At 40.6% G+C, this 23,554-nt stretch overlaps 1 protein-coding gene across 32 annotated transcripts in view; it reads right to left on the bottom strand.

Annotated features, from left to right (window-relative positions):
* Positions 1 to 358: 358 nt before the first annotated feature.
* The window catches only part of sh3bgr (SH3 domain binding glutamate-rich protein), a 55,670-nt gene continuing 32,474 nt past the window's right edge, over positions 359 to 23,554 (bottom strand). For 2 of the 32 annotated variants that reach the window (XM_038801517.1, XM_038801541.1), the window contains exons 4-12: positions 22,306 to 22,368; positions 16,575 to 16,670; positions 14,838 to 14,930; positions 8,438 to 8,467; positions 7,939 to 7,968; positions 7,648 to 7,674; positions 4,628 to 4,657; positions 4,086 to 4,157; positions 359 to 1,290 (exon numbers count right to left, since the gene is read on the bottom strand). In XM_038801517.1, the coding sequence (XP_038657445.1) occupies positions 4,131 to 4,157; positions 4,628 to 4,657; positions 7,648 to 7,674; positions 7,939 to 7,968; positions 8,438 to 8,467; positions 14,838 to 14,930; positions 16,575 to 16,670; positions 22,306 to 22,368 (396 nt within the window). In that variant the 3' untranslated portion in view covers positions 359 to 1,290; positions 4,086 to 4,130. The remainder of the gene's footprint in view (positions 1,291 to 4,085; positions 4,158 to 4,627; positions 4,658 to 7,647; positions 7,675 to 7,938; positions 7,969 to 8,437; positions 8,468 to 14,837; positions 14,931 to 16,574; positions 16,671 to 22,305; positions 22,369 to 23,554) is intronic. The other 30 variants (XM_038801518.1, XM_038801522.1, XM_038801519.1 and 27 more) reach the window with 30 other exon arrangements.

Raw genomic sequence — 23,554 nt, 5'->3', positions numbered from 1 at the left:
CTTTAAACTGAACAGAGTTTGCATTGTTGCTGTTCAGATTCCATATTGTTGGAGGCTAAACTGATACAAAAAGGCATGTGAAGAAAAAGACAAATCAAGGGACAATTCTAACTTTCACTGCTGGGCAGTAAACACAGTCTCATGTATCCACTGCTCATCATGCAACCTGCCCGATTTCCTTTTCTAATTAACCTTAATGCAATAGGTAAGTAGGCAAGAGGCAGAACAAGTGGCTGTTCCACAATGCCGAGTTTATCGTCCAGCAGTGAAAGATAAAATCGCATTCCACCATGGCACTGCTGCCTTCAAAATTAGACAAGGAGCAAACAAGTACAATGCACAGGCAGTCATTCAACCGTACACAGTTACCCTTCCTTTAATATAAACTAACAGAACATAAACTTTTGGTAAGGAAAGGAGTCCTTTTCTAAAATAAGCAGACACAATTGCTGCATGAGATTCATTAGAGTACTGCACACAAAATATGTCACAGAACAGAGAGAACAGCCTAGCTGTCTGCTTTAAGACAGAAACTAAATCTGATAATATAGACGCATAATAAACACTATCCAGATCTGGGGATGGACATTTGAACAACTAAGAAAGTGAGAAGAGACAAAAACTTTCTACTGGATGGTGCAGTTTAATCTAACTTTTTTTTTGCCTGCTTAAGACACCAAAACACTATTAAAATAAAACACATCACTGAGAGGGAAGAAGGAATGCAACAAGGAGATATTTTTTAAAAACTTAATTGCATCATTTATCAGTAGTTACTCTCTCCAACATTCACAGTAACTGATTTTCAGTGAGGGGAACATTGGCAAAAATTCATAGGAAACAGAGGCAACTTGGCATAATTCAGAAGATGTATGTTGAAAAAATTGGCAGTTCTTATTGTGAAGGCAAGCTTTGATCTAAGGCTTTCACCGGGTGCAGCTCCAAGGAGGAAAGTTTCAGGTGTTAAATGAGTTTAACAATGCCATTTTGTCGTGAGTGCTTAGAACAGCTTCCAAAAACCTAATTTTGCTTCTACAAAGCTCTTTGGCTCCAAACACAACAGCAGCTAATCATCTACAAACAGAAGGAAAAGGTTGATTGCGGCTCAATATTTGCAAAAAAAAGGAGTGGACGTTCGAAGGCGAAAGGCTTCTGCTGAAATCCATGTTTTTTTTAAATTGAAGAAGTTCTTGGGCAGTGCCTATGTTTTTGCTGAAGTTACCATAGGTGGTGCAATGTTCCTGGGTCAAGTTTTTACACTTGCTTTTGTTCTTTAAGGGCTTCTGCTTCCTAAAATAGATAAAACAGAAAAAGGGATTAATTAAAGATCACTGCTAAATCCCAAGGCCAACGTATTGTGCCCCTCAATAACATTTGAAATGTATTCCCTCAGTTAAGCTATTCTAATCTTTTCTAACAGAGAACAGTTCTCAATTTGTGAGCAAATATTTGGTTGTTTTACATAACAAGCAACAGTAGTGGAGTTCACATTTAATTAAATCCAACCTAGTTGACACACTGCACAGATCAGAGTGCTGTGGGAAGGGTAGAAAGGAGGTCAGATGCTCCCATCAATGTAAAAAGTTCCACCCTGGTATTAGATCACTCTCCCTGGTCTTAGATCACTGATACAAGGGCACAAAATATTTCTACAGTCTTCAAAGTTAGAAATAAAAATACATTTCATGAGATGTTGCTTTTCAAACAAGGAAACTTGAGGAAGTTTCAATTTTAACATCCTTGTGATAGAACATAGAACATAGATACAGCGCAGTACAGGCCCTTCGGCCCACGATGTTGCACCGACATAGGAAGTCAAAAACTAAAGGCCATCTAACCTACACTATGCCATTATCATCCATATGCTTATCCAATAAACTTTTAAATGCCCTCAATGTTGGCGAGTTCACTACTGTTGCAGGTAGGGCATTCCACGGCCTCACCACTCTTTGCGTAAAAAACCTACCTCTGACGTCTGGCCTATATCTATTCCCCCTCAATTTAAGGCTATGTCCCCTCGTGCTAGCCACCTCCATCCGCGGGAGAAGGCTCTCACTGTCCACCCTATCTAACCCTCTGATCATTTTGTATGCCTCTATTAAGTCACCTCTTAACCTTCTCTCTAACGAAAACAACCTCAAGTCCATCAGCCTTTCCTCATAAGATTTTCCCTCCATACCAGGCAACATCCGGGTAAATCTCCTCTGCACCCATTCCAAAGCTTCCACGTCCTTCCTATAATGAGGCGACCAGAACTGTATGCAATACTCCAAATGCGGCCATACCAGAGTTTTGTACAGCTGCAACATGACCTCATGGCTCCGGAACTCAATCCCTCTACCAATAAAGGCCAACACACCATAGGCCTTCTTCACAACCCTATCAACCTGGGTGGCAACTTTCAGGGATCTATGTACATGGACACCGAGATCCCTCTGCTCATCCACACTGCTAAGAATTTTACCATTAGCCAAATATTCCACATTCCTTTTATTCTTTCCAAAGTGAATCACCTCACACTTCTCTACATTAAACTCCATTTGCCACCTCTCAGCCCAGCTCTGCAGCTTATCTATGTCCCTCTGTAACCTGCAACATCCTTCCACACTGTCTACAACTCCACCGACTTTAGTGTCGTCTGCAAATTTACTCACCCAACCTTCTGTGCCCTCCTCTAGGTCATTTATAAAAATGACAAACAGCAACGGCCCCAGAACAGACCCTTGTGGTACGCCGCTCATAACTGAACTCCATTCTGAACATTTGCCATCAACCACCACCCTCTGTCTGCTTTCAACTAGCCAATTTCTGATCCACATCTCTAAATCACCCTTAATCCCCAGCCTCCGTATTTTCTGCAATAGACGACCGTGGGGAACCTTATCAAACGCTTTACTGAAATCCATATACACCACATCAACTGCTCTACCCTTGTCTACCTGTTCAGTCACCTTCTCAAAGAACTCGATAAGGTTTGTGAGGCATGACCTACCCTTCACAAAACCATGCTGACTATCCCTAATCATATTATTCCTATCTAGATGATTATAAATCGTATCTCTTATAATCCTCTCCAAGACTTTACCCACAACAGACGTGAGGCTCACCGGCCTATAGTTACCGGGGTTAGATGACAGTTTAAATACTGTCACTTCTCACAGTGAAGTGAAATCTTAAGAGTTTTGGCTTATGGTGCTACAAAGTGACATTGAATGATTATAACTAAAAGGCACAGGTCAATAGTGATAGCCTCTCAAGACAAGATTAAAATAGTGATTAAGCAGATAAGGTGGCTGAAGAACAAAGCTTAATTATTCAGTACCAAAAACCTAGCGCCTACTTTACTTTAGAAATTAAACTGACAAAAGAACATTTTTCAAAAAAATCTTCAAGCAAATATATAAACTTCAGTTAGTTGAGTGCAGGCATAATAAGCAATACAAGAGCAACACACTATGCAAGACGCAATTTAATGCTTTACACAAGAGGGTCTTCAAATGTCAAAGTGATATTAAATAAAGAGAAATAGGCTGACAGTCAAGCAGCCATGTACAATTAGTTCAAGTACTCGATTCCAGCAGACTAGCCCTGATTCAACTTAAAATAGCTCATTTGCAGTACAACTATCATAATCAAATAGAAGTCTTCAAATGGAGGATGTGTGGGGAAATCAGCCAATAATAGCACATGTAAAATATATAATCAGATCACTAGTCATGTCATAGTCAGGGGGGTCAGTTCACTTAGTTGGCTGGATGGCAGTTCTGTGATGTGGAACGTCGTTAACAGTGCAGGTTCAATTTGCATACCGACTGAGGTTATTCATGACGGCTTTGCCTTCTCAATTTTGCCCCTCGTCCGAGGTGTGGTGACCCTCAGGGTAAATCACCAGCAGTCGGCTCTCTCAACGTGGAGAGAAGCCGAAGGTCCTCTGGGATTGAGGCAACATTCATAGTCAAAAGCGACATACCACCCACTTAGGCTAGTTATGTCTCAAGCAATAGTGTTACCAGGCATGTCATTAATTCTGCATGCTCATCGGAATGGTGGGATTAGGTGGTCGGGTGACCATTCTCTCTCATTACCTTAAACCCTTGTAGATGAAATTATAGAAAAGCAAAATCATTTTTTTAAGATTCATCCACTTCATCCTCATCCTAATCAATAAGAAATAAAGAAAAAGAGAAAGAAAAATGAGCACAAGTAGTAAAATTAGAGATGTAAAACAATAACAAAGGAGAGCATGCTTATCAACACTATCCATGCATATCATTTGTGATGCTGAGATGTTCAGGTAAAGATTCTACAATTTTTATAACCTAATAATTTTCTAATTAAAAAAAAATCTATACTCTCCTTCCTGCAAAAACTTTAGTATTTTGAAATAAGCTTTTAAAATCAAAGAATTGATGGATCTTTCTGAATGCAAGATAACCCTATGTAAAAAAATTAAGTTAATGAAATGCCCATTCGTTACCAATTAATAATTATTCAGCTTGTATTGTAGAAAATATTTTAGTGAATAATCAGATTACAGAGGTTCAGCATGTCAAATTACTTGTTCAGGTACATAAAGCATGGTGAGAAAGAGGCTCCTCACATATAAACTGCTCTTATATTAAAGTACCTCAGTCACTGGTTCTTCTTCATCCTCCTCCTAAATACAATAAAGAAGAGTCAGAAGGGAGGGAGAGAAAGAAAGGAGGGTCATAACTTAATGAAAAAGGAAAAGAAAAGAAAAATGCAGAAAACATCCCACAACAGAACCAAAGAAGAATTCAAGAGGTGAAGAACAGTGGTGAAATGATGATGGATGAAACTGTAGCAAAAGGAAATAATGAATGTGGTTAGAATATATGGAAATTAAACATATTCTCATTAGAAAGAGACTGATACCATAAACACCGACTTCATTTTTTAACCAAACAGAATTACGGGATGGCAGCATGGTAGGACAGTGGTTAGCACTGTGACTTCACAACACCAGGTTCGATTCCTGGCTGGGCCACTGTCTGTACAGAGTCTGCACGTTTTCCCCGTGTCTGCGTGGATTTCCCCCGGGTGCTCTGGTTTCCTCCCACAAGTCCCAAAAGACGTGCTGTTAGGTTATTTGGACATTCTAAATTCTCCCTCTGTGTACCCAAATAGGCGCCTGAATGTGGCAACTAGGGGCTTTTCACAGTAACTTCATTGCAATGTAGTTACTGGGTGATGGGGATAGGGTGGAGATGTTGACCTTGGGTAGGGTGCTCTTTCCAGGAGCCGGTGCAGACTTGATGGGCCGAATGGCCTCCTTCTGCACTGTAAATTCTATGATAATCTATGATTAATCTAGGACAAAGGTTCGGCAAAACATAGTGGGCAGAAGGGGCTGTTCTGTGCTGTATTTTTCTGTGTTCTAAGCCTACTTGTGACAAAGATTATTATTATTCCCCAAAAGCACGTTCAATGTTTCCATGTTGAAGACAGAAGGGGGCGGCAGTGGCGCAGCAGTTAGCACTGCTGCCGGCGCGAAGGATCCAGGTTTGATACCAGCCCCAGGTCACTGTCCGTGTGGAATTGCACATTCTCCCCATGTCTGCATGGGTCTCACCCCCAGAACCCAAAGATGTGTAGGGTAGGTGCACTGGCTTCGCTAAATGCCCCTTAATTGGGAAAAAAATTGAATTGGGAACTTTAATTTTTTTTAAAAAAGAAAACAGGGAAGAACAGGAAGGAGCATGAATGTGTGTTCACAATATTCAAATTTATGTTTTTACAGACTGAATGAATGGCAATGGCTCATATTTTGACTTCGAAGAGAATTATGCAGGATATTTAGAGCTCATTCATTCTATCAACCTCATTAGATTTGTAGTTGAAAATGTGGAACATATGGAGTTTTAATCAATGGCAGGGAATCCCAGAACTGTAAAACCAATCATTTGTATCCAAGTACATTTACACCATTTTTAGTGGTGGTGGGAGGCATGGACAGGGGTGCAGGCATCTTTAATGCTATAGGAATTAGTTTGAATTTTTAAAATATATTTTCCTCAGCTATTTCCTCCCTCTCTCATGATGCAAACTGTTTGCTTGGGTATGGTTCCAAACCAGTTAGCATCCTTTCCTTTGTGGCCATTATGACTCTAGCCAATGGGTGTTGGCATTATTGAACCAATACAGGCATCAGAGTAGAGAACGAATGTGCTCTTTGTTGACATGTTCTTTTACAGATCTTACTGGTTAGCAATTAAAAGAAGGAACCTTTTATTTTTCCCTCTTCAGTCCAGGATTGCTGAGCCCAACTCCAGCGCCATAACAGTCAATTACCCTCGATCAGTGGAAACCAAGCCTCAATCCTTGCTAGTAACAACTAAATGTGTGCGGTTGTGAAATCATCAGGGGATCTTAAATGTTATTTCAAATCCCACTCGTGCTCCATTGTAGGATCCTCCTTGTGTATATATCCCCGGGTTCCAACCGACGTAAAAGGAGTTGGCATTTTCGAAGGATTTTCCTTTGTAATCAATGACTAGTCATTTTACTTGTTGCTGACATGTTCAATGACCAATAAGATTAAAAATTTAGGTTGGCAAAAAAATAAAAAGGATTAGAATAAACACCCTTCTATCTCAGCAAAATAGTATGCTATTACTCCTCCATGTATCCTCGCAATGTTGAAGGCTCGTTGTAGTAGTCTATTCAGAAACAAGAGATTTGACAAAGAGTAATCGGACTCGGAACGTTAGCCAATTTCTCTCCCTACAGATGCTGCCAGACTTGCTGAGATTTTCCAGCATTTTCCCTTTCATTTTCAGAAACTCCCTTTTAAAGCGATGCAGTATTTTCTACCTGCAGCACAGTGGTTAGCACTGTTGCCTCAGTTCCAGGGACCCGGGTTCATTTCCGGCCTCGTCTGTGTGGAGTTTGCACTATCTCCCCGTGTCTGCATGGGTTTACTCCGGGTGCTCCGGTTTCCTCCCACAGTTCAAAGATGTGCAGGTAGGTTGATTGGCATGCTAAATTGCCCCTTCGTGTCCAAAAGGTTAAGTGGGGTTACTGGGATAGGGTGGAGGCGTGAGCTTAAGTAGGGTGCTCTTTCTGACAGCCGTTACAGACTTGATGGGCCGAATGGTCTTCTGCACTGTAAATTCTATGATGCAATCTAAAAACCAAGTTTGTCCTCACTTGCTATTTGCTCCCCAATTTACCCCATCTCGTATTAACCTTAGCAACAGACAGCACCATGAGCCATCGTCTTTCTGGTCGGTAAAATCCATCATAAGCATTAATGCTTATTAGTTAATTTAACAGTCTGCACAAAAAGTGTTTTTAAAAAGTATGCTTCAAAGTGAATCCACGGAACAATGTGATTGTCAGACCGTTGAGTCTAAATACTCGTTTCCTTAAAGAAGTGATCATAATTTTACTTGTATCCAAGACACTTGTAATTAGAAGTCATTTATAGACATGGCACAATCCCATAAATGCACAAAATTTCTCGTCAGCCTAGATGTTATCTGGTAACAGTCTATTCCAGTTCAAAACGTCAACAATTGGCCAATGCAGAATATGACAATGAAATGAAAACATTACAAAAGAGGATGATTAATTAGCATGAGATGACAAAAAGAGACTGATGAATCACTGGAACAGCTAATCTACCTCAGTTACAGGCTGTTCTTCTTCATCCTAAACAAGGAAACAAAATTATAAACAGGAAAAGGAGCTGGACAACTACAAATAAAAAAATGTGAAATATGCTGGTTAGTTATAATGAGAAAAGTGCAAAAAGTTATGTAATCTGTCTAAATCTAATGAGAAAACCTTCAAGCAGTTTTTAAAATTGGAAATGCCAGAACATGCAGGAAAATTAGGATTGTTACACAAGATTATGTTAATTAGTTTCTGAACCACCAAAGGTTTTTAGATGACTATAGAATCTACTGATCGAACCTCTGTTACTGGTTCCGCTTCTTCTTTCTCCTAGTAAATTTATAAATAAAAACACAAGAATGACATGGCAGCTAAAGTGTAAAAGCACACCACCTCACAACAACTTTGTCACCTGCTCTATGGCTCAGCAACTATTCCATTTATCTAATTATTCTTCTTCCTTTCGGTCAACATAATTTATTTAGAATAGGTTAATAAGGCCAAATGCTTTGTGTTAGTGGTGGAGCAGTGCTCATGGCAATACAGTTGGGGAAGGTGAGAGGGAAGGAGAGAACATCATGGTGATTCAAAAATGTGAAGGCGGGAAAGAAGTGGGAGGAGAATGCAATCTAGGTCACAAAATTTTTGAACTGGGCAGAAACTAATAGATTTTTTATTAATTTCCCAACCCTACCCAAACATTGTACTGTACACGATCATCAAATGTATTATTGCCTCATACATATTTATAATTAATTTCAGTAAATCATTAGAAAAAAAAATACACTACTGGTCCAACCTCTGATTCTGGCTGTTCCTCTTCCTTTGCCTGGCAAAGTCATGAAAACAAACGGATAAGACAGGAGAAGAGTAGGAGACAGGCAAACCTCTACATTCATGTAATTAAACCAACACTAAGAACGGACTGCTCACTTGAGACAGGCATGGTTATTTATATTGAATGGAAGAGCTCATTTCACGTCACATTGCTCACAAGTACTCAGGGATCGAAGAACACGTTTGAAGTAGTTAGCTGTTAACATAACCCATTCTTGCAAGGCAGACCCTGGAGTCACTCTGTGGAACTCACTCTCAGACTTTTTCCCTTCCATCCCTCCCCACCCCTCCACCACCTCTCCTCTCTCTCTCTCCACCTTTAGGACATTTATTAAAGCCCACCTTTCCAACGAACCTTTTGGTCATTGTGGTGTTCTGGGTTATCAGGATGGATATTGTAGTGTTCACAAAGATCACAAAAGCTACGTTCATTAGCAAAGCTAACATTTATTTACACTACTTATTAAGGCTTGACCACTTAGTCCTAAAGTTATCAATAATCTAGTAATCTCCAATCTAAACTCAACGAATACTAATCTCTACACTCTATCTATAACTGTACTCTGATCTCTCTCACTGCTCCTCTGCTCATCTCTCCAGCCTTCTCCCAGAAGCCTGCGAGTCCGTGCTTTATATAGTTCTGCATCTAGCTCCATCTAGTAGTTAATTATGATAGGACACAATGTATTCTGAACATTTCCCATAATGTAACAGTCATCTCTCCTAACTCCACCATGGTCTAATGCCTACAACCCTTTTACTTTTCTCTCTGTAAAGCATCTGAAAATGTTTTTCTGTACAAATACAAGTTGTTGTTTGACAAGTGCTGCAGTACAACAGTACACAATCAGTACTGCCTTTTCCCCACTTTCACCTTCAGGACAAGTCTCCTTAGTGGAAAAAAATTGGATAGGACAAAGAAAGAAATTAAAATAGAAAACACGTGTATTTTTAATACAATTTCAATAACAAGAAGTTTCAAAATACAAGTGCAAAAGCATATTTGTTGAGTAGAAAGATGGAAATGAGATGAACGCTATAAATATTAACATGTTAGTTAATGGATAATGTGTTATTCATCTGCCCAAAATGGTAACGTATTCATTCCACGCAATCTGAAAAGGTAAGCACTCTCTAAATAATGTAATATGGCAAACACAGCAAGGCCTTAATTCTGGTACAGGTGTCACAAAACCTTGGGACCGAGCAAATGTGGGATTTCAGATCTTGTTGGATTTCACGTCCAGGATGGTTTGGTTCAGATCAAGCTGGGTTGGGTAGGATAAAGGGTCGTTCGGAGCATGGGAATAGACTGGAATGTAAGCGGTGAAGGGGCCAACAAGTCAGACATCACACCGCACTAATGCGGTGCCTTATTAAATTGTCAAAGTAAGTTTTTTATTTCACTCAATTAAAATTGATGTATGGCACATTCTAAAAATGTCCAGTTTTCAGACAACTCCACCAGCTTTTGGAGACACTCTTCTGTACAATGTAAACCTACACACATACTGCCACCATTATAGGCCTTTTACATATCACATACTGTGATTGTGATTTGAGTCATGTCTTGATCCTAGAAGTCTAACATTAAACCTATTCATTTAGTTAAGTATTAACTTTCAATGCTTTTACTGGAGAGATCTTCCTTTCATGTTCTCTCATTGAGTGAACAAGCCATTATAACCAAGCATGCTAAACCTGGGTTCCTTTTATCTCTTAATTTTATTTAAGGAGCAAGAAGGAAAGCTGACATGCTATAACAATTACCCTTGACATTACAATTTCAAGAATGCTCCAAAATTATCTGGGCATTTTCAACAATATAGAATAAGTGACACCAATTGCAGTTGGAAGAAGTCAAAAACAACAAATTTATAATTTCACCACATAATAATTAGTTTTCTGAATATGGTATCTTAGAAAGCTTTTTCTGTGAGTGAGGAATCTACATAGGGAGTTTGGCACGTTAAATACTTTAACCAATAAACCAGGTTTACAACTCCAGTTGCAACATAATTTTGGAGGGTCGAAGGGCCTGTTCCTGTGCTGCATTGTTCTTTAGGGTTTTGGCCAGGATGGTATCATGACCAATACAGGCTTGGAGAGCTAAAGGGCTTGTTCCTGTGCTGTTTTTTTTTTTGTTACGTACAACTTACTTTGAATACTATTTTCAGATTAACTGATTATAGAAAGGACAATATTCGATCATACCATCTTCCAGTGCCCCCCTTGCAAATCCTACGTCAACTTTAAAATTAAAAATGAATGTTCATGCTTCCTTCCCAGCCCTATGTAAAACGCCTAATTTAATCAACTGGCCATAGAATCAGATTTACAGTGCAGAAGGAGGTCATTCGGCCCATCGATACTGCACCGGCTCTCGGAAAGAGCACCCTACTTAAGCCCACATTTCCACCTGATCCCCACAGCCCACTAACCCCACCTAACCTTTTTGGACATGGAGGGCAATTTAGTATGGCCAATCCACCTAACCTGCATATCTTTAGGAATTTAGGGAGTTAGGAGCCAAGTTAAAAAGTCGGACCTCAGAGGTAGTCATCTCAGGATTGCTACCAGTGCCACGTGGTAGTCAGAGTAGAAATGAAAGAATAGGCAGGATGAATGCGTGGCTTGAGAGATGGTGGAGGAGGGAGCGGTTCATATTTTTGGGACATTGGGACCAGTTCTGGGGGAGGTGGGCCGACTACAAATTGGACGGTCCACACCTGAGCCGGATGTCCTTGGGGGTGCTTTTGCTAACGCGGTTGGAGAAGGTTTAAACTAATGTGGCAGGGGGATGGGAACCAAATGAGGAGGTTAGTGGACAGTAAGGAGGTAGTAACTAAAGCCTGTAAGGAACTAGATTATGAAGTCAGCGTGACTAAGGGGAAGAGTAGGCAGGGAGCAGATGATGACCGCAAAGGTTCTGGTGGTCTGAGGTGCATTTGTTTTAATGCAAGAAGTGTAGTAGGCAAGGCAGATGAACTTAGGGCTTGGTTTAGTACCTGGGAGTATGATGTTATTGCTATTACTGAGACTTGGTTGAGGGAAGGGCATGATTGGCAACTAAATAATCCCAGGATATCGATGCATCAGGCGGGATAGAGAGGGAGGTAAAAGGGGTGGAGGAGTTGTATTACTGGTCAGAGAGGATATCACAGCTGTGCTGAAGGAGGGCACTATGGAGGACTCGAGCAGTGAGGCGATATGGGCAGAGCTCAGAAATAGGAAGGGTGCGGTAACAATATTGGGGTTGTACTACAGACCTCCAACAGCAAGCGTAAAATAGAGGTACAAATATGTAAACAGATTATGGAAAGATATAGGAGCGACAGGGTGGGGTGATAGGAGATTAATTTTCCCAACATTGACTGGGATACACTTAGTGTCAGAGGTCTACATGGAATTTGTGAGCATTCAGGAGGGTTTTCTAGAGCAGTATGTAAATAGTCCAACTCGGGAAAGGGCCACACTGGACCTGGTGTTGGGGAATGAACCCGGCCAAGTGGTTGAAGTTTCAGTCGGGGATTACTTTGGGAGTAGTGATCACAATTCCGGAAGTTTTAGAATACTCATGGAAAAAGACGAGAGTGGTTAAAGGAAGAGTGCTAAATTAGGGGAAGGCCAACTATACCAAAATTTGGCAGGAGCTGGGAAATGTGGATTGGGACCATCTGTTTGAAGGTAAATCCACATTTGATACGTGGGAGGCTTTTAAAGAGAGGTTGATTAGAGTGCAGATCAGACATGTCCCTGTGAAATTGAAGAATAGAAATGGCAAGATTAGGGAACCATGGATGACATGTGAAATTGTGAGACTAGCTAAGAGGAAAAAGGAAGCATACATAAGGTCTAGGCGACAGAAGACAGACCAAGCTTTGGAAGAATATCGGGAATGTAGGACCAATCTGAAATGAGGCATCAAGAGAGCTAAAAGGGGTCATGAAATATGTTTAGAAAACAGGGTTAAGGAAAATCCCAAAGCCTTTTATTTATACATACGGAGCAAGAGGGTAACTAGAGAAAGGGTTGGCCCACTCAAGGACAAAGGGGGAAAGTAATGCTTGGAGTCAGAGAAAATGGGTGAGATTCTTAACAAGTACTTTGAATCAGTATTCACCGAGGAGAGGGACATGACGGATGTTGAGGTTAGGGATAGATGTTTGATTACTCTAGGTCAAGTCGGCATAAGGAGGGATGATGTGTTGGGTACTCTAAAAGGCATTAAGGTGGACAAGTCCCCAGTTCCGGATGGGATCTATCCCAGGTTACGAAGGGAAGTGAGAGAGGAAATAGCTGGGGCCTTAACAGATATCTTTGCAGCATCCTTTAACACGAGTGAGGACTGGAGAATTGCTAATGTTGTCCCCTTGTTTAAGAAGGGTAGCAGGGATAATCCAGGTAATTATAGACCGGTGAGCCTGACGTCAGCGATAGGGAAGCTGCTGGAGAAGATACTGAGGGATAGGATCTATTCCCATTTGGAAGAAAATGGGCTTATCAGTGATAGGCAACATGGTTTTGTGCAGGGAAGGTCATATCTTACCAATTTAATACAATTCTTTGAGGAAGTGACAAAGTTGATTGATGAGGGAAGGGCTGTAGATGTCATATACATGGACTTGAGTAAGGCATTTGATAAGGTTCCCCATGGTAGGCTGATGAAGAAAAGTGAAGTCTCATGGGGTCCAGGGTGTACTAGCTAGATGGATAAAGAACTGGCTGGGCAACAGGAGACAGAAAGTAGTAGTGGTAGTAGGAAGTTTCTCAAAATGGAGAACTGGGACCAGTGGTGTTCCACAGGGATCCGTGCTGGGACCACTGTTGTTTGTGATATACATAAATGATCTGAAGGAAGGTATAGGTGGTCTGATTAGCAAGTTTGCAGATGAGACTAAGATTGGTGGAGTAGCAGATAGTGAAGGGGACTGTCAGAGAATACAGCAGAATATAGATAGATTGGAGAGTTGGGCGGAGAAATGGCAGATGGAGTTCAATCCGGGCAAATGTGAGGTGATGCATTTTGGAAGATCCAATTCAAGAACGAACTATACGGTAAATGAAAAAGCCCTGGGGAAAATTGATGTACAGAGAGATCTGGGTGTTCAGGTTCATTGTACCCTGAAGGTGGCCGCGCAGGTCAATAGAGTGGTCAAGAAGACATAGGGCATGCTTTCCTTCATCAGAAGGGGTATTGAGTACAAGAGGTAGCAGGTCATGTTACAGTTGTATAAGACTTTGGTACGGTCACATTTGGAATACTGCGTACAGTTCTGGTCGCCACATTACCAAAAGGATGTTGATGCATTGGAGAAGGTGCAGAGGAGGTTCATTAGGATGTTGCCTGATATGGAGGGCACTAGCTATGAAGAGAGGTTGAGTAGATTAGGATTATTTTCATTAGAAAGACGGAGGATAGGGGGGACCTCATTGAGGTCTACAAAATCATGAGGTATAGACAGGGTGGATAGCAAGAAGCTTCTTCCCCCAGAGTGGGAATTATCAGGGGTCACAAAATCAAGGTGTGAAAATAGAACATAGAACAGGAGGCCATTCAGCCCATCGAGTCTGCAGCGACCCACTTAAGCCCTCACTTCTACCCTATCCCCGTAACCCAATAACCCCTCCTAACCTTTTTTTGGTCTCTAAGGGCAATTTTTTAGTCACTAAGGGCAATTTATCATGGCCAATCCACCTCACCTGCATGTCTTCGGACTGTGGGAGGAAACCGGAGCACCCGGAGAAAATCCACGCAGACACGGGGAGAACGTGCAGACTCCGCACAGAGGGGAAAAGTTTAAGGGAGATATGCGTGGAAAATTCTTTACGCAGAGGGTGGTGGGTGCCTGAAACGCATTGCCGGCGGAGGTGGTAGAGGCGGGCACGATAGCGTCATTTAAGATGTACCCAGACAGATACATGAATGGGCAGGGAGCAGAGGGATACAGATCCTTAGAAAATAGGCGGCAGTTTTAGATAGAGGATCTGGATCGGCGCAGGCTTGGAGGGCCGAAGGGCCTGTTTCTGTGCTGTCATTTTTCTGTGTCCTTTGGACTGTGGGAGGAAACCGGAGCACCCAGAGGAAACCCTCGCAGACACAGGGAGAATGTGCAGACTCCGCACAGACAGTGACCCAAGCCGGGAATCGAACCTGGGATCCTGGAGCTGTGAAGCAACTGTGCTAACCAATGTGCTACTGTGCTGTAATTAAAATGATTGCTAGCTTGAACACTGGATGGTTATTAAGTGATCTGCGGATTATTAGTTTGTCTTGTTAATTGGAATGATTTAAAGTAAGGATTAACATTGGGAATTAAATGGTTAAGCCACACAAATGAAAAAAAAAATAGAACCGTTACAGGTGTGTGAAATTCTCTTACAGCCTCTTCTGGTTCAATAGTTTGATGGACAGATTCTTGATCTTTCTCAGCTTCATTCTCACCAATGTTTTCCTGCACACACCAACATCAATATTCAAAGGAAAGCAAACTGCATATGAAAAAATTAACAGATTCTAGAAGTTTGGACAAAAAAAAGAACTGTAAAAGCCAGAAATATTGAACAAAACAAAGAATGCTGTAACCACTCAGCAATATCAAAGGAGAAAACAGACATGCTGATGTTTCATCAGAATTGGAATGAACACCATTCAAAAAGAAATAAAAGAAAAGAGGATGAAAATCTGTACACACTGAATGTAAAGTTGTTAAGTGAAAAACAGATGATAGTTAAATGGCAGAAGCGATATTAGCATGAAAACATGCCATCTCTTCCTTTGATGAAGGAGCAAAAAAAAATCATCCTATTACTCTCTTCTCTCATGCCATTACCTCTTTCCCACAAAAAGATAATAAATATTGAATCAATTGTTAATTTTAAATCTGAGATTGACATATTTGTTAACATGTCATCAGCCATGAGCTCACTGAATGGCAAAATAGGCTACGGGGATAAATGGTCTACAGATGCTGTGTGATGTGAGCAGATTTTCTTTTTTTTTTATAAATTTAGATTACCCAATTATTTTTTTCTATTAAGGGGCAATTTAGAGTGGCCAATCCACCTACTCTGCACATTTTTGGGTTGTGGGGGCGAAACCCACGCAGACACGGGGAGAATGTGCAAACTCCACACAGACAGTGACCCAGAGCCGGGATTGAACCTGGGACCTCAGCACCGTGAGGCCGTTGTGCTAACCACTAGGCCACCGTGCTGCCCGTGAGCAGATTTTCTTTTAACAGATGCACCCGGAGACACTTAAAGTGCTCCAGTACATTTCATTTTTGTTTCTTGGAGTAATGAAGCAGTTTGACAAAAACCTAAAAGCTAACAGGATTGATACTCAGGAATGGTTATCAGATAGTCATTTTACCAAGGGGTTTAGATAGGAATTTCCAATTAAAAGAAAAATTATCGGAACCCCTAAACTTACAGCCTTGGAAGTTACTGCATGTGCATGACCGTATACATACAATTCATTTTCAATTGGCATAAAATACATGTGATTGAAATGTTATGATCCACCTTTGGCACATTGCATCGGAGGTCTGCTATCAAAAGATCCTTTGATGGCAGCTGCAAAGTATTTAAGTTATGAAACACCTTAAGCAATTCAGGCTACTCTCCAAAATACCACACTATACAATTATTTTGTGGACCGCAAAATATTGAGATGAGAATTTAACAATCCGGTATAATACTTTAATGTTGAATTGTATTAATGCAATTTTTGACAATCCTTCCCTTCATTTATGATCACTTTCTAGGAGCTCTCTCTCTTTACAACTGTGAATTAATGAATAAAGGTGTAAAGAAATATAGTTTTGTCTATGAAACATCACAGTAACTTCATTGCAATGTTAATATAAGCCCACTTGTGACACTAATAAAGATTATTATTGCGGCTTAAACTTCTTTACATCAAGAAAAAAACAAATTTGAATTATTTTCAGTTTTCCTGAGCTCGGACTTGATGACTTCTACCAACACACAATTATAGATCGAAGTTAAAAAAAACAGAATTAAAGAGTAAAAAAAGCACGCACAAAACATCCACACACGCACACAAAAAGCAATGCAAGCAAATATATAATTACATTTAGATCTGTTGACTGTTCAAAATGATTATGCAATATTTCAATATTTTCTTCAGGTTGATCTTCCGCAGCTATAAGCAAATGCTGCTCATTGCCCTACCAAAGTGAAAAATCGAGATGAGGGAAAACGTTGCATCATGCAAAGATGTTGCCGACAAGACAAATAATTGAGACAGAGAAAGAGTATTGATCAGAGACTGTATTCTTTTCTGTTAATCAAGCTAAAAATGATTAGAGACATAAAAATGCACAGAGCATCTGGCCTTTTCTGTATTCCAGTTTTTACAAATGTCTGTGATTAGGTTATACTGATTATCACTGATAATTCTACATTTCTTTTGTGGCATGATGTTAAATTAATTTTCCTTCTGAATTTCCCAGCTTTTTCTGATTAAAAATTGCATCCGGAGAGTGCATAGAAATTATAAGCCAGAAGTAGGCTGACCCCTGAATTTATGTTGATAGTTATCCTTCGTGTAAGCAATAGTCCTAATCCAATATGCCTGCTGTTACCAAATTCCTTTATTTCCCTTTCCTTCAATCACCCACCTTAAAAGATTGACTGTGTCTCTCTTCTAGGAGTGTATCCACAACCTCAGAATCCTGTGTAAAAAAGATTTTTCATGCTCTCTCCTGAATCCTTCTACATTTAACCTTTTATCTCTTATACACTTCCAATTTTAGATGCCCCAATCACTGGAAAGGATCCATTTATGTCTACTCTAATCCTGCTTAATTTTAAACAGTTGCATCAAATCACCCTTTAATCTTCTCTGTTGTGTGATAAAGGAAAAACTGTTGAAGCAATCATAGGGTGGGATTTTCGCCGCGGCGACCATTGGCCAGTGGCGGGATCTTCTGGTCCTGCTGCTGTCAATGGGGTTTCCTGTTGTTTGCATCCCCACCGCCAGAAAACCCACAGGAATGGCCTGAAAATTCCAGAAATGGAATCTTGTACCTCAGAAATTGTGCCAATGCTATCCATTTGAAACTATCCAAATAGTCCCATTCCCCTAATCTTTCCCCACAGGCCTGCAACTTTTTCCTATTCAAGTATATAACCAAGTTTCCTTCTGTAAGTTAATCCTGAACTTGCTTCCATTGTGTTTTTGGGTAGTACATTCCGGATCACAACTTGCTGTGTCAAATAACATTTCCATTTCCCCTGTTTTTTACAAATTATTTTAAGTTGGTATCCTGTAGTGACTAACACACTTGTGAATGGAAACAATTTCTCCTTCATAAGTTTAAACACCACACTAAATTATTCTTTCAGCTCTGCTCCAAAACTAATCACATTGTCTCCAGTGTCACCATATAACTGAAGTTCCACATCCCTGGTATATTGCCATTGCAAGCTCCCTCCACAGGTTCTTGATATCTTTCTGAAAATTAAGTGGTCAGAATTGGACATAATACCAGTTGAGGCCCAATCAACGATTTATAAAAATGTACCAGTATAACTTTCTTTAACTATTTCACTTTTTATCATACCAAAGATTAACACAGATCAACTCTTAATCAAAGATTTAATATACCTTTATTAACCTGTCCTGCCACCTTCAACAAAGATTGGTGTATGTAAACCTCCTGGTCTCTCTTTTCCTACACCCCATTTAAACTTGTACAGTTTGTTTATATCGCAACCCACCCCGCACCCCCCAAACACCCTCATTCTTCCATCACTTCCCAGCATTAAATTTCATTCAATTTGACTGTCCAATTCATCAGTCCATCTAAAGTCGGTTACTGTTGTCTGTGCTGACTCTCAGATAGAGCAACCTGCCCAGTTGCACTTCCCCACTTTTTCCTCTTAGCTCTCTTATTTTCTCTCTTGAATCTGCCTCCACGTCACTCTGGGGTAGAGTATTCCACATCCTACCCATTCGCTGCATAAAAAACTTTTTCTTCATGTCGCTGTTGCTTCTTTTGCCAATCATCGTAAATCTGTGCCCTCTGGTTCTCAATCCTTTGGCCAATGGAACAGTTTCACCCCATTGCTTACTCTGTCCAGGCCCTCATTATTTTGAGCACCTCTATCAAATTCCCTCTTCTCTTCTTCAAGGTGAACAGCAGCAACTTCTCGAATCAATCCAGGTAACAGAATTCTCATCCCTGACCATCCCATGAACCTTTCCTACTTCCTAAAAACGTTGAACTAGAACTCGGCACAATACTCTGGTTGAGGCTGCAGCCTCATGCTCTTGTACGCTATGCCCTTATTTATAAAGCCCAGGATCCTGTATGCTCTTTTAACCACTTTCTCAACCTGCCCTCCCACCTTCAGTTCACACATCTCCCTCTACTGGTGCACCCTCTTTAGAATTGCACTTTTTTATTAATGTTATCTCTCCGAGTTCTTCCTATCAGAAGAATGAAGAACTTCACATTTCTCAACATTAAATTTTATCTGCTATTTGCCCGCCAATTCCATCAGCCTATCGCCCAAGTTTATCAATATTGTAGAAGAGCAGTATACTATTCAAATAATGATTTTTAAAAATTATTTAGTGGAATGTGGGTGTTGTCGGCTAGGCCAGCATTTGCTGCCCACCCCCAATTGCCCTTGATCAGGTGGTGGTGAACAGCCTTCTTGAACCACTGCAGTCCATGTGGTGTAGGTATACCCACAATACTTTTGGGGAGGGAGTTCCAGGATTTTGACCCAGCAACAATGAAGGAATGGTGATATAGTTCCAAGTCAAGATGGTGTGTGGCTTGGAGAGGAACTTGCAGGTGGTTGTGTTCCCATGCATCTGTTGCCCTTGTCCTTCTAGGTGATACTGATCATTGGTCATGGCAGATGCAGTACAACACAGCTAAATGTGAAGTTATACACTTCCGTATGAAAAGCAGAAAGGAAGAGTATTATTTAAATGGTAATATATTGTAAGTGTGGATGTACAAAGGGATCTAGGTGCCCTTACCACTTTCATTGACTCGTGCGCAAGACAGGTGCAGCAAACAATTAGGAAGGCAAATGGTATGTTAACCTTCATTGCAAGAGCATTTATTGCAGTTATACAGGGCCTTGAAGAGACTGCACCTGGAATATTACATGCAGTTTTGGTCTCCCTATCTAAGATAAGATATGCTACTTGCCTAGAGGGAGTGCAGCAAAGGTTCACTGAGCTGATACCAAGGTTGGTGGGACTGTCCTAGGAGGAGAGCTTGGTTCGACTGGGCCTGTATTCATTCGAGTTCAGTTGGACGAGAGAAGATCTGGTGGAAACATATAAACTTCTAACAGGGGTGGACAGACTAGATGCAGGGAAGATGTTTTCCCTGGTTGGGAACGAGAGGATACAGTCTCAGGATATGGGGTAGACCATTTGGAACCGAGATAAGGAAACGATTCCACACTTGGAAGGATGGTGAACTTCTAGATTCCCGACCACAGAAGGCTGTGGAGGCTAAGTCGCTGACTGCACTCAAGAAAAGAATAGATAATTTTTGATCATATTAAATGGCTAAGCAAGCTCAAAGGCCAAATGGTCTACTCCTGATACTAATTTCCATGTTTCTATGGAGGATGCCGTCGAAGGAACCTTGGTGAGCTCCTGTAGCGTATCGTTTAGATGGTGTACACTGCTGCCATTGTGAATTGCTGCTGGAGGGTAGTGGATGGGCTGCTGTGTCTTGGATGGTGTTGAGCTTCTGGAGTGTTGTTGGAGCTGCACTCATCCAGGCAAATGGACAGTATTCCATCATACTGTTGACTTGTACCTTGGGCATGCTGGACAGGTTTTGGAAAAAGTTAGGAGGCGAATTACTCTCTGTAAACTTCCCAGTCTCCGAACTGCACTTGTAGCAACATCATTTATATGGTCGGTCCAGTTCAGTTTCTGGATGATGGAAATCCCCAGGATGTTGATGGTGGGAGATTTGGTGTTAGCAAAGCTATTGAATGACAAAGGGAGTTGGTTGGATTCTCGCTTGTTGAAAATGATCACTGCCTGGCACAAATACTACTTGCTAATTATCAGCCCAAGCCTGAAATGTTGTCCAGGTCTTCCTGTGTAGGCCATGGGCTCCTTCAGTATCTGAGGAGTTGGGAATTGTGTTGAACATTCCCCATTTCTGACCTTATGATGGAAGAAATGTCATTGATGAAACAGCTGAAGATGGATGGGCCTAGGGCACTACTCTGAGAAACCCCTGCAGTGATGGCCGCTAACAAACACAATCATGTTCCTTTATGTTCGGTACGACTCCAGCCAGGTGATTTTTCACCCCAATTCAGATTGACTTGCTAGGGCTCCTTGATGTCAAACTCAGTCAAATGTTGCCTGGATATTAAAGATTGCAGCACTCAATGGAAGGTAGATCTGGGTGTTTGGTACATGAATCAAAAGAGGTTAGCAAAAACATTTAGCAATTGATTACGGCAAATGGAACACTGACATTTATTGTAAGAGAAATGAATGTTAAAAATGTGCAAGTTAGGCCATGCTAAATTGTCCCTTAGCTTTCAAAATTTAGGTGGGATTACAGGGATAGGGCATGGGTCCAGGTAGGCTGCTCTTTCGGAGGGTCAGTGCTGACTTGATGCACCGAATGGCTTCCTTATGCACTGTAGGGATTCCATGATTCTATGACGTTTTAATGCAACTGTACAGGGGCTTGGTGAGATTACATCCAGAATGCTGCAGACAGTTTGGTACCCTTTTTAAAAAAAAACAGTTCGTACAAGGTGCACTTGACTTATTCCTGGGAAGAAGGGCCTATTTTATGAGAAAAGGTCGGACCTATATCCAATGGAGTTTAGAAGAATGAACTGATCTTATGGAAACTTGCAAGATCCTGAGGGGACTTGATTGGGAGGATGGATATAGGGAGAATGTTTTTCTTATGGGTATGGGGGAGACTAGAACTAGGGAACATAGTTTAAGATGTCTACTTTTTAAGACCGATAAAAAAGAGAATATTTTCCTTTTGATGGTCGTTAGAATGTGGAATTATCTTCCCCAGAAAGAAGTGGAGGATGGCTCATTGAATTTATTCAAGGCAGTTAGATTTTTGATGCACAAGGAAGTCAAGGTTCATGGGGGGCAGACAGGAAAGTAGAGTTGAGACCACAACCAGATCATTCATAATCTTTTTGAATGGTGGAGCAGGCTCGAAGGGCTGAATGGCCTCTTCCTGCTTCTATGTTCCCATCAACCACATTACCCTCATCAGCCCTCTCTATTGCCTCATCAATAAAAACAATTTAGTCAGACACAATTTGCTGACACAACGTTAAACTAACTTGTCGGTGGTTGCAAAGCTTAACTTCACACTTTTACAAATAATTTGAAATTCTACAGTCATCTAGCCCCAGCCTGTATCGAAACACAAGTAACAGATCACCTCTGCAACACTGATAACAACAGACCATAAATATCGTTGAGAGAAAACTGATACTTGTAAAAACTGGAAACTCTCGAGCTACAACATTGCTTCAATAGTATGAGTTCAAAGTTCAAACAAAGCTTTCATTTTGCTCCATCAATTGTCCGATATGATTATTAGTTGTAAAACATACCCTGAACAGATTCAGACTCTGTCCTATTAATATGTGCCAACCAAGAAGCAATTATGCAGCTCCTGAACAGAATTCCAACCAGAAAATGGTCTGCAGTGCATGCTCCAAAGAAACACTTGACAGATCAGTAAGTGTTAGTTCAAATGAGGAAGTGGAGCAAGACAGAAAACATAAAAAAGAGAAAGAAATTCAATGCGTAATTACTAAGTCTCCTTTATCACTTTCTGGAACTTCACCGTTCTGGATGATTGCAGCCTGATGTGCTTCCTGTAGCAGAGCAAAAAGCAAACAAAGGAAACCCTGAATTGTATATAAACTATTCATTAACACACAAGAGCAACGGATTTCAATCAATTACTCCATCTTAGATTCAGTGTAATAAAAATGGCTAAACTGATGTTCAGTAACATTTCAGTGTTGGCCATTATCCATTAAGAATGAATTCATCAAGAGGTTCAGAAACCAACTATTTTTGAAGTTGATCCTCAAGTTTTAGATTAAACCAATAAATATTAAGCATATCAATGGAGAACCATTTATCTTAACCCATGTATAAGCCATCTACAACAGGACTGCATATCCCAACTCCTCCAAGACACTTTATTTGAAATATGATTACAACGTGAAAGTCAAACATGAAATTCAAAAAAACAAACTGACACGACATTATAGAAGTCATTTATCCATCTTGCACATAAGGGTATTTGTAAGAATGTTATTTTTGTATTAATGGCAATATAACGAGCTTGTAATCTATTGAACAATCCAATATTTTGACCCGAGTTAATTGCTAAAACTCTTTCTAGTTAACAATATTCAAGAAATCGATTAAAATAGCATACCCAGGAAAACTGTGAAGATGGTAACATTACTCTCATTCCTGGATCTAGGCTCCAATGCAGTTCAGACTAATGGGATGACAATGACTTATTTCACCCACTATCAAGTGAATGGTATTGGGTAATTCTCAACTGATGTTCTTGGTGGTTGTTGACCCACAATGTATAAAGTGGTACTTTGTTGGCAACCGTACTCAGACAGATCAGAAAATGACTGGTATTCTAAACAGAAAATAATTGTACTGGTGTAGATTATGGTTTTCTTCGGGCACTGGGTTTAAGGCAAAGAAAGAAAAAGCTTATTTTTGAATCCAACCATCCTGTACCCAACTGAAAGTACCATGGATACCGACACCAGGTTCATAAAACTAAAACAGTATTGCTTCTCTTAGCCTCAGATCTCACTACGCTGAGCACAAAAATATGAAAAGTGCATGGTGCAAAAATAAAGCAATGAAAGAAAGTAAATGATTTCCCTTGCACATCAGACAAGCAAAAATGTAAAACTTTGGTTTCCATTCTTAACTGAAAATAAATAACTTGAGTGGCACAGCACATTAGATCGCCAGTTCCTGGAGTCATGATGAAAGGGAATGCAATTTCACTGCAGAAAT

The sequence above is a fragment of the Scyliorhinus canicula genome, chromosome 7 (genome assembly GCF_902713615.1).
Source record: "Scyliorhinus canicula chromosome 7, sScyCan1.1, whole genome shotgun sequence".
NCBI lineage: Eukaryota > Metazoa > Chordata > Chondrichthyes > Carcharhiniformes > Scyliorhinidae > Scyliorhinus > Scyliorhinus canicula.
This window is presented reverse-complemented; position numbering and strand designations above follow the sequence as displayed.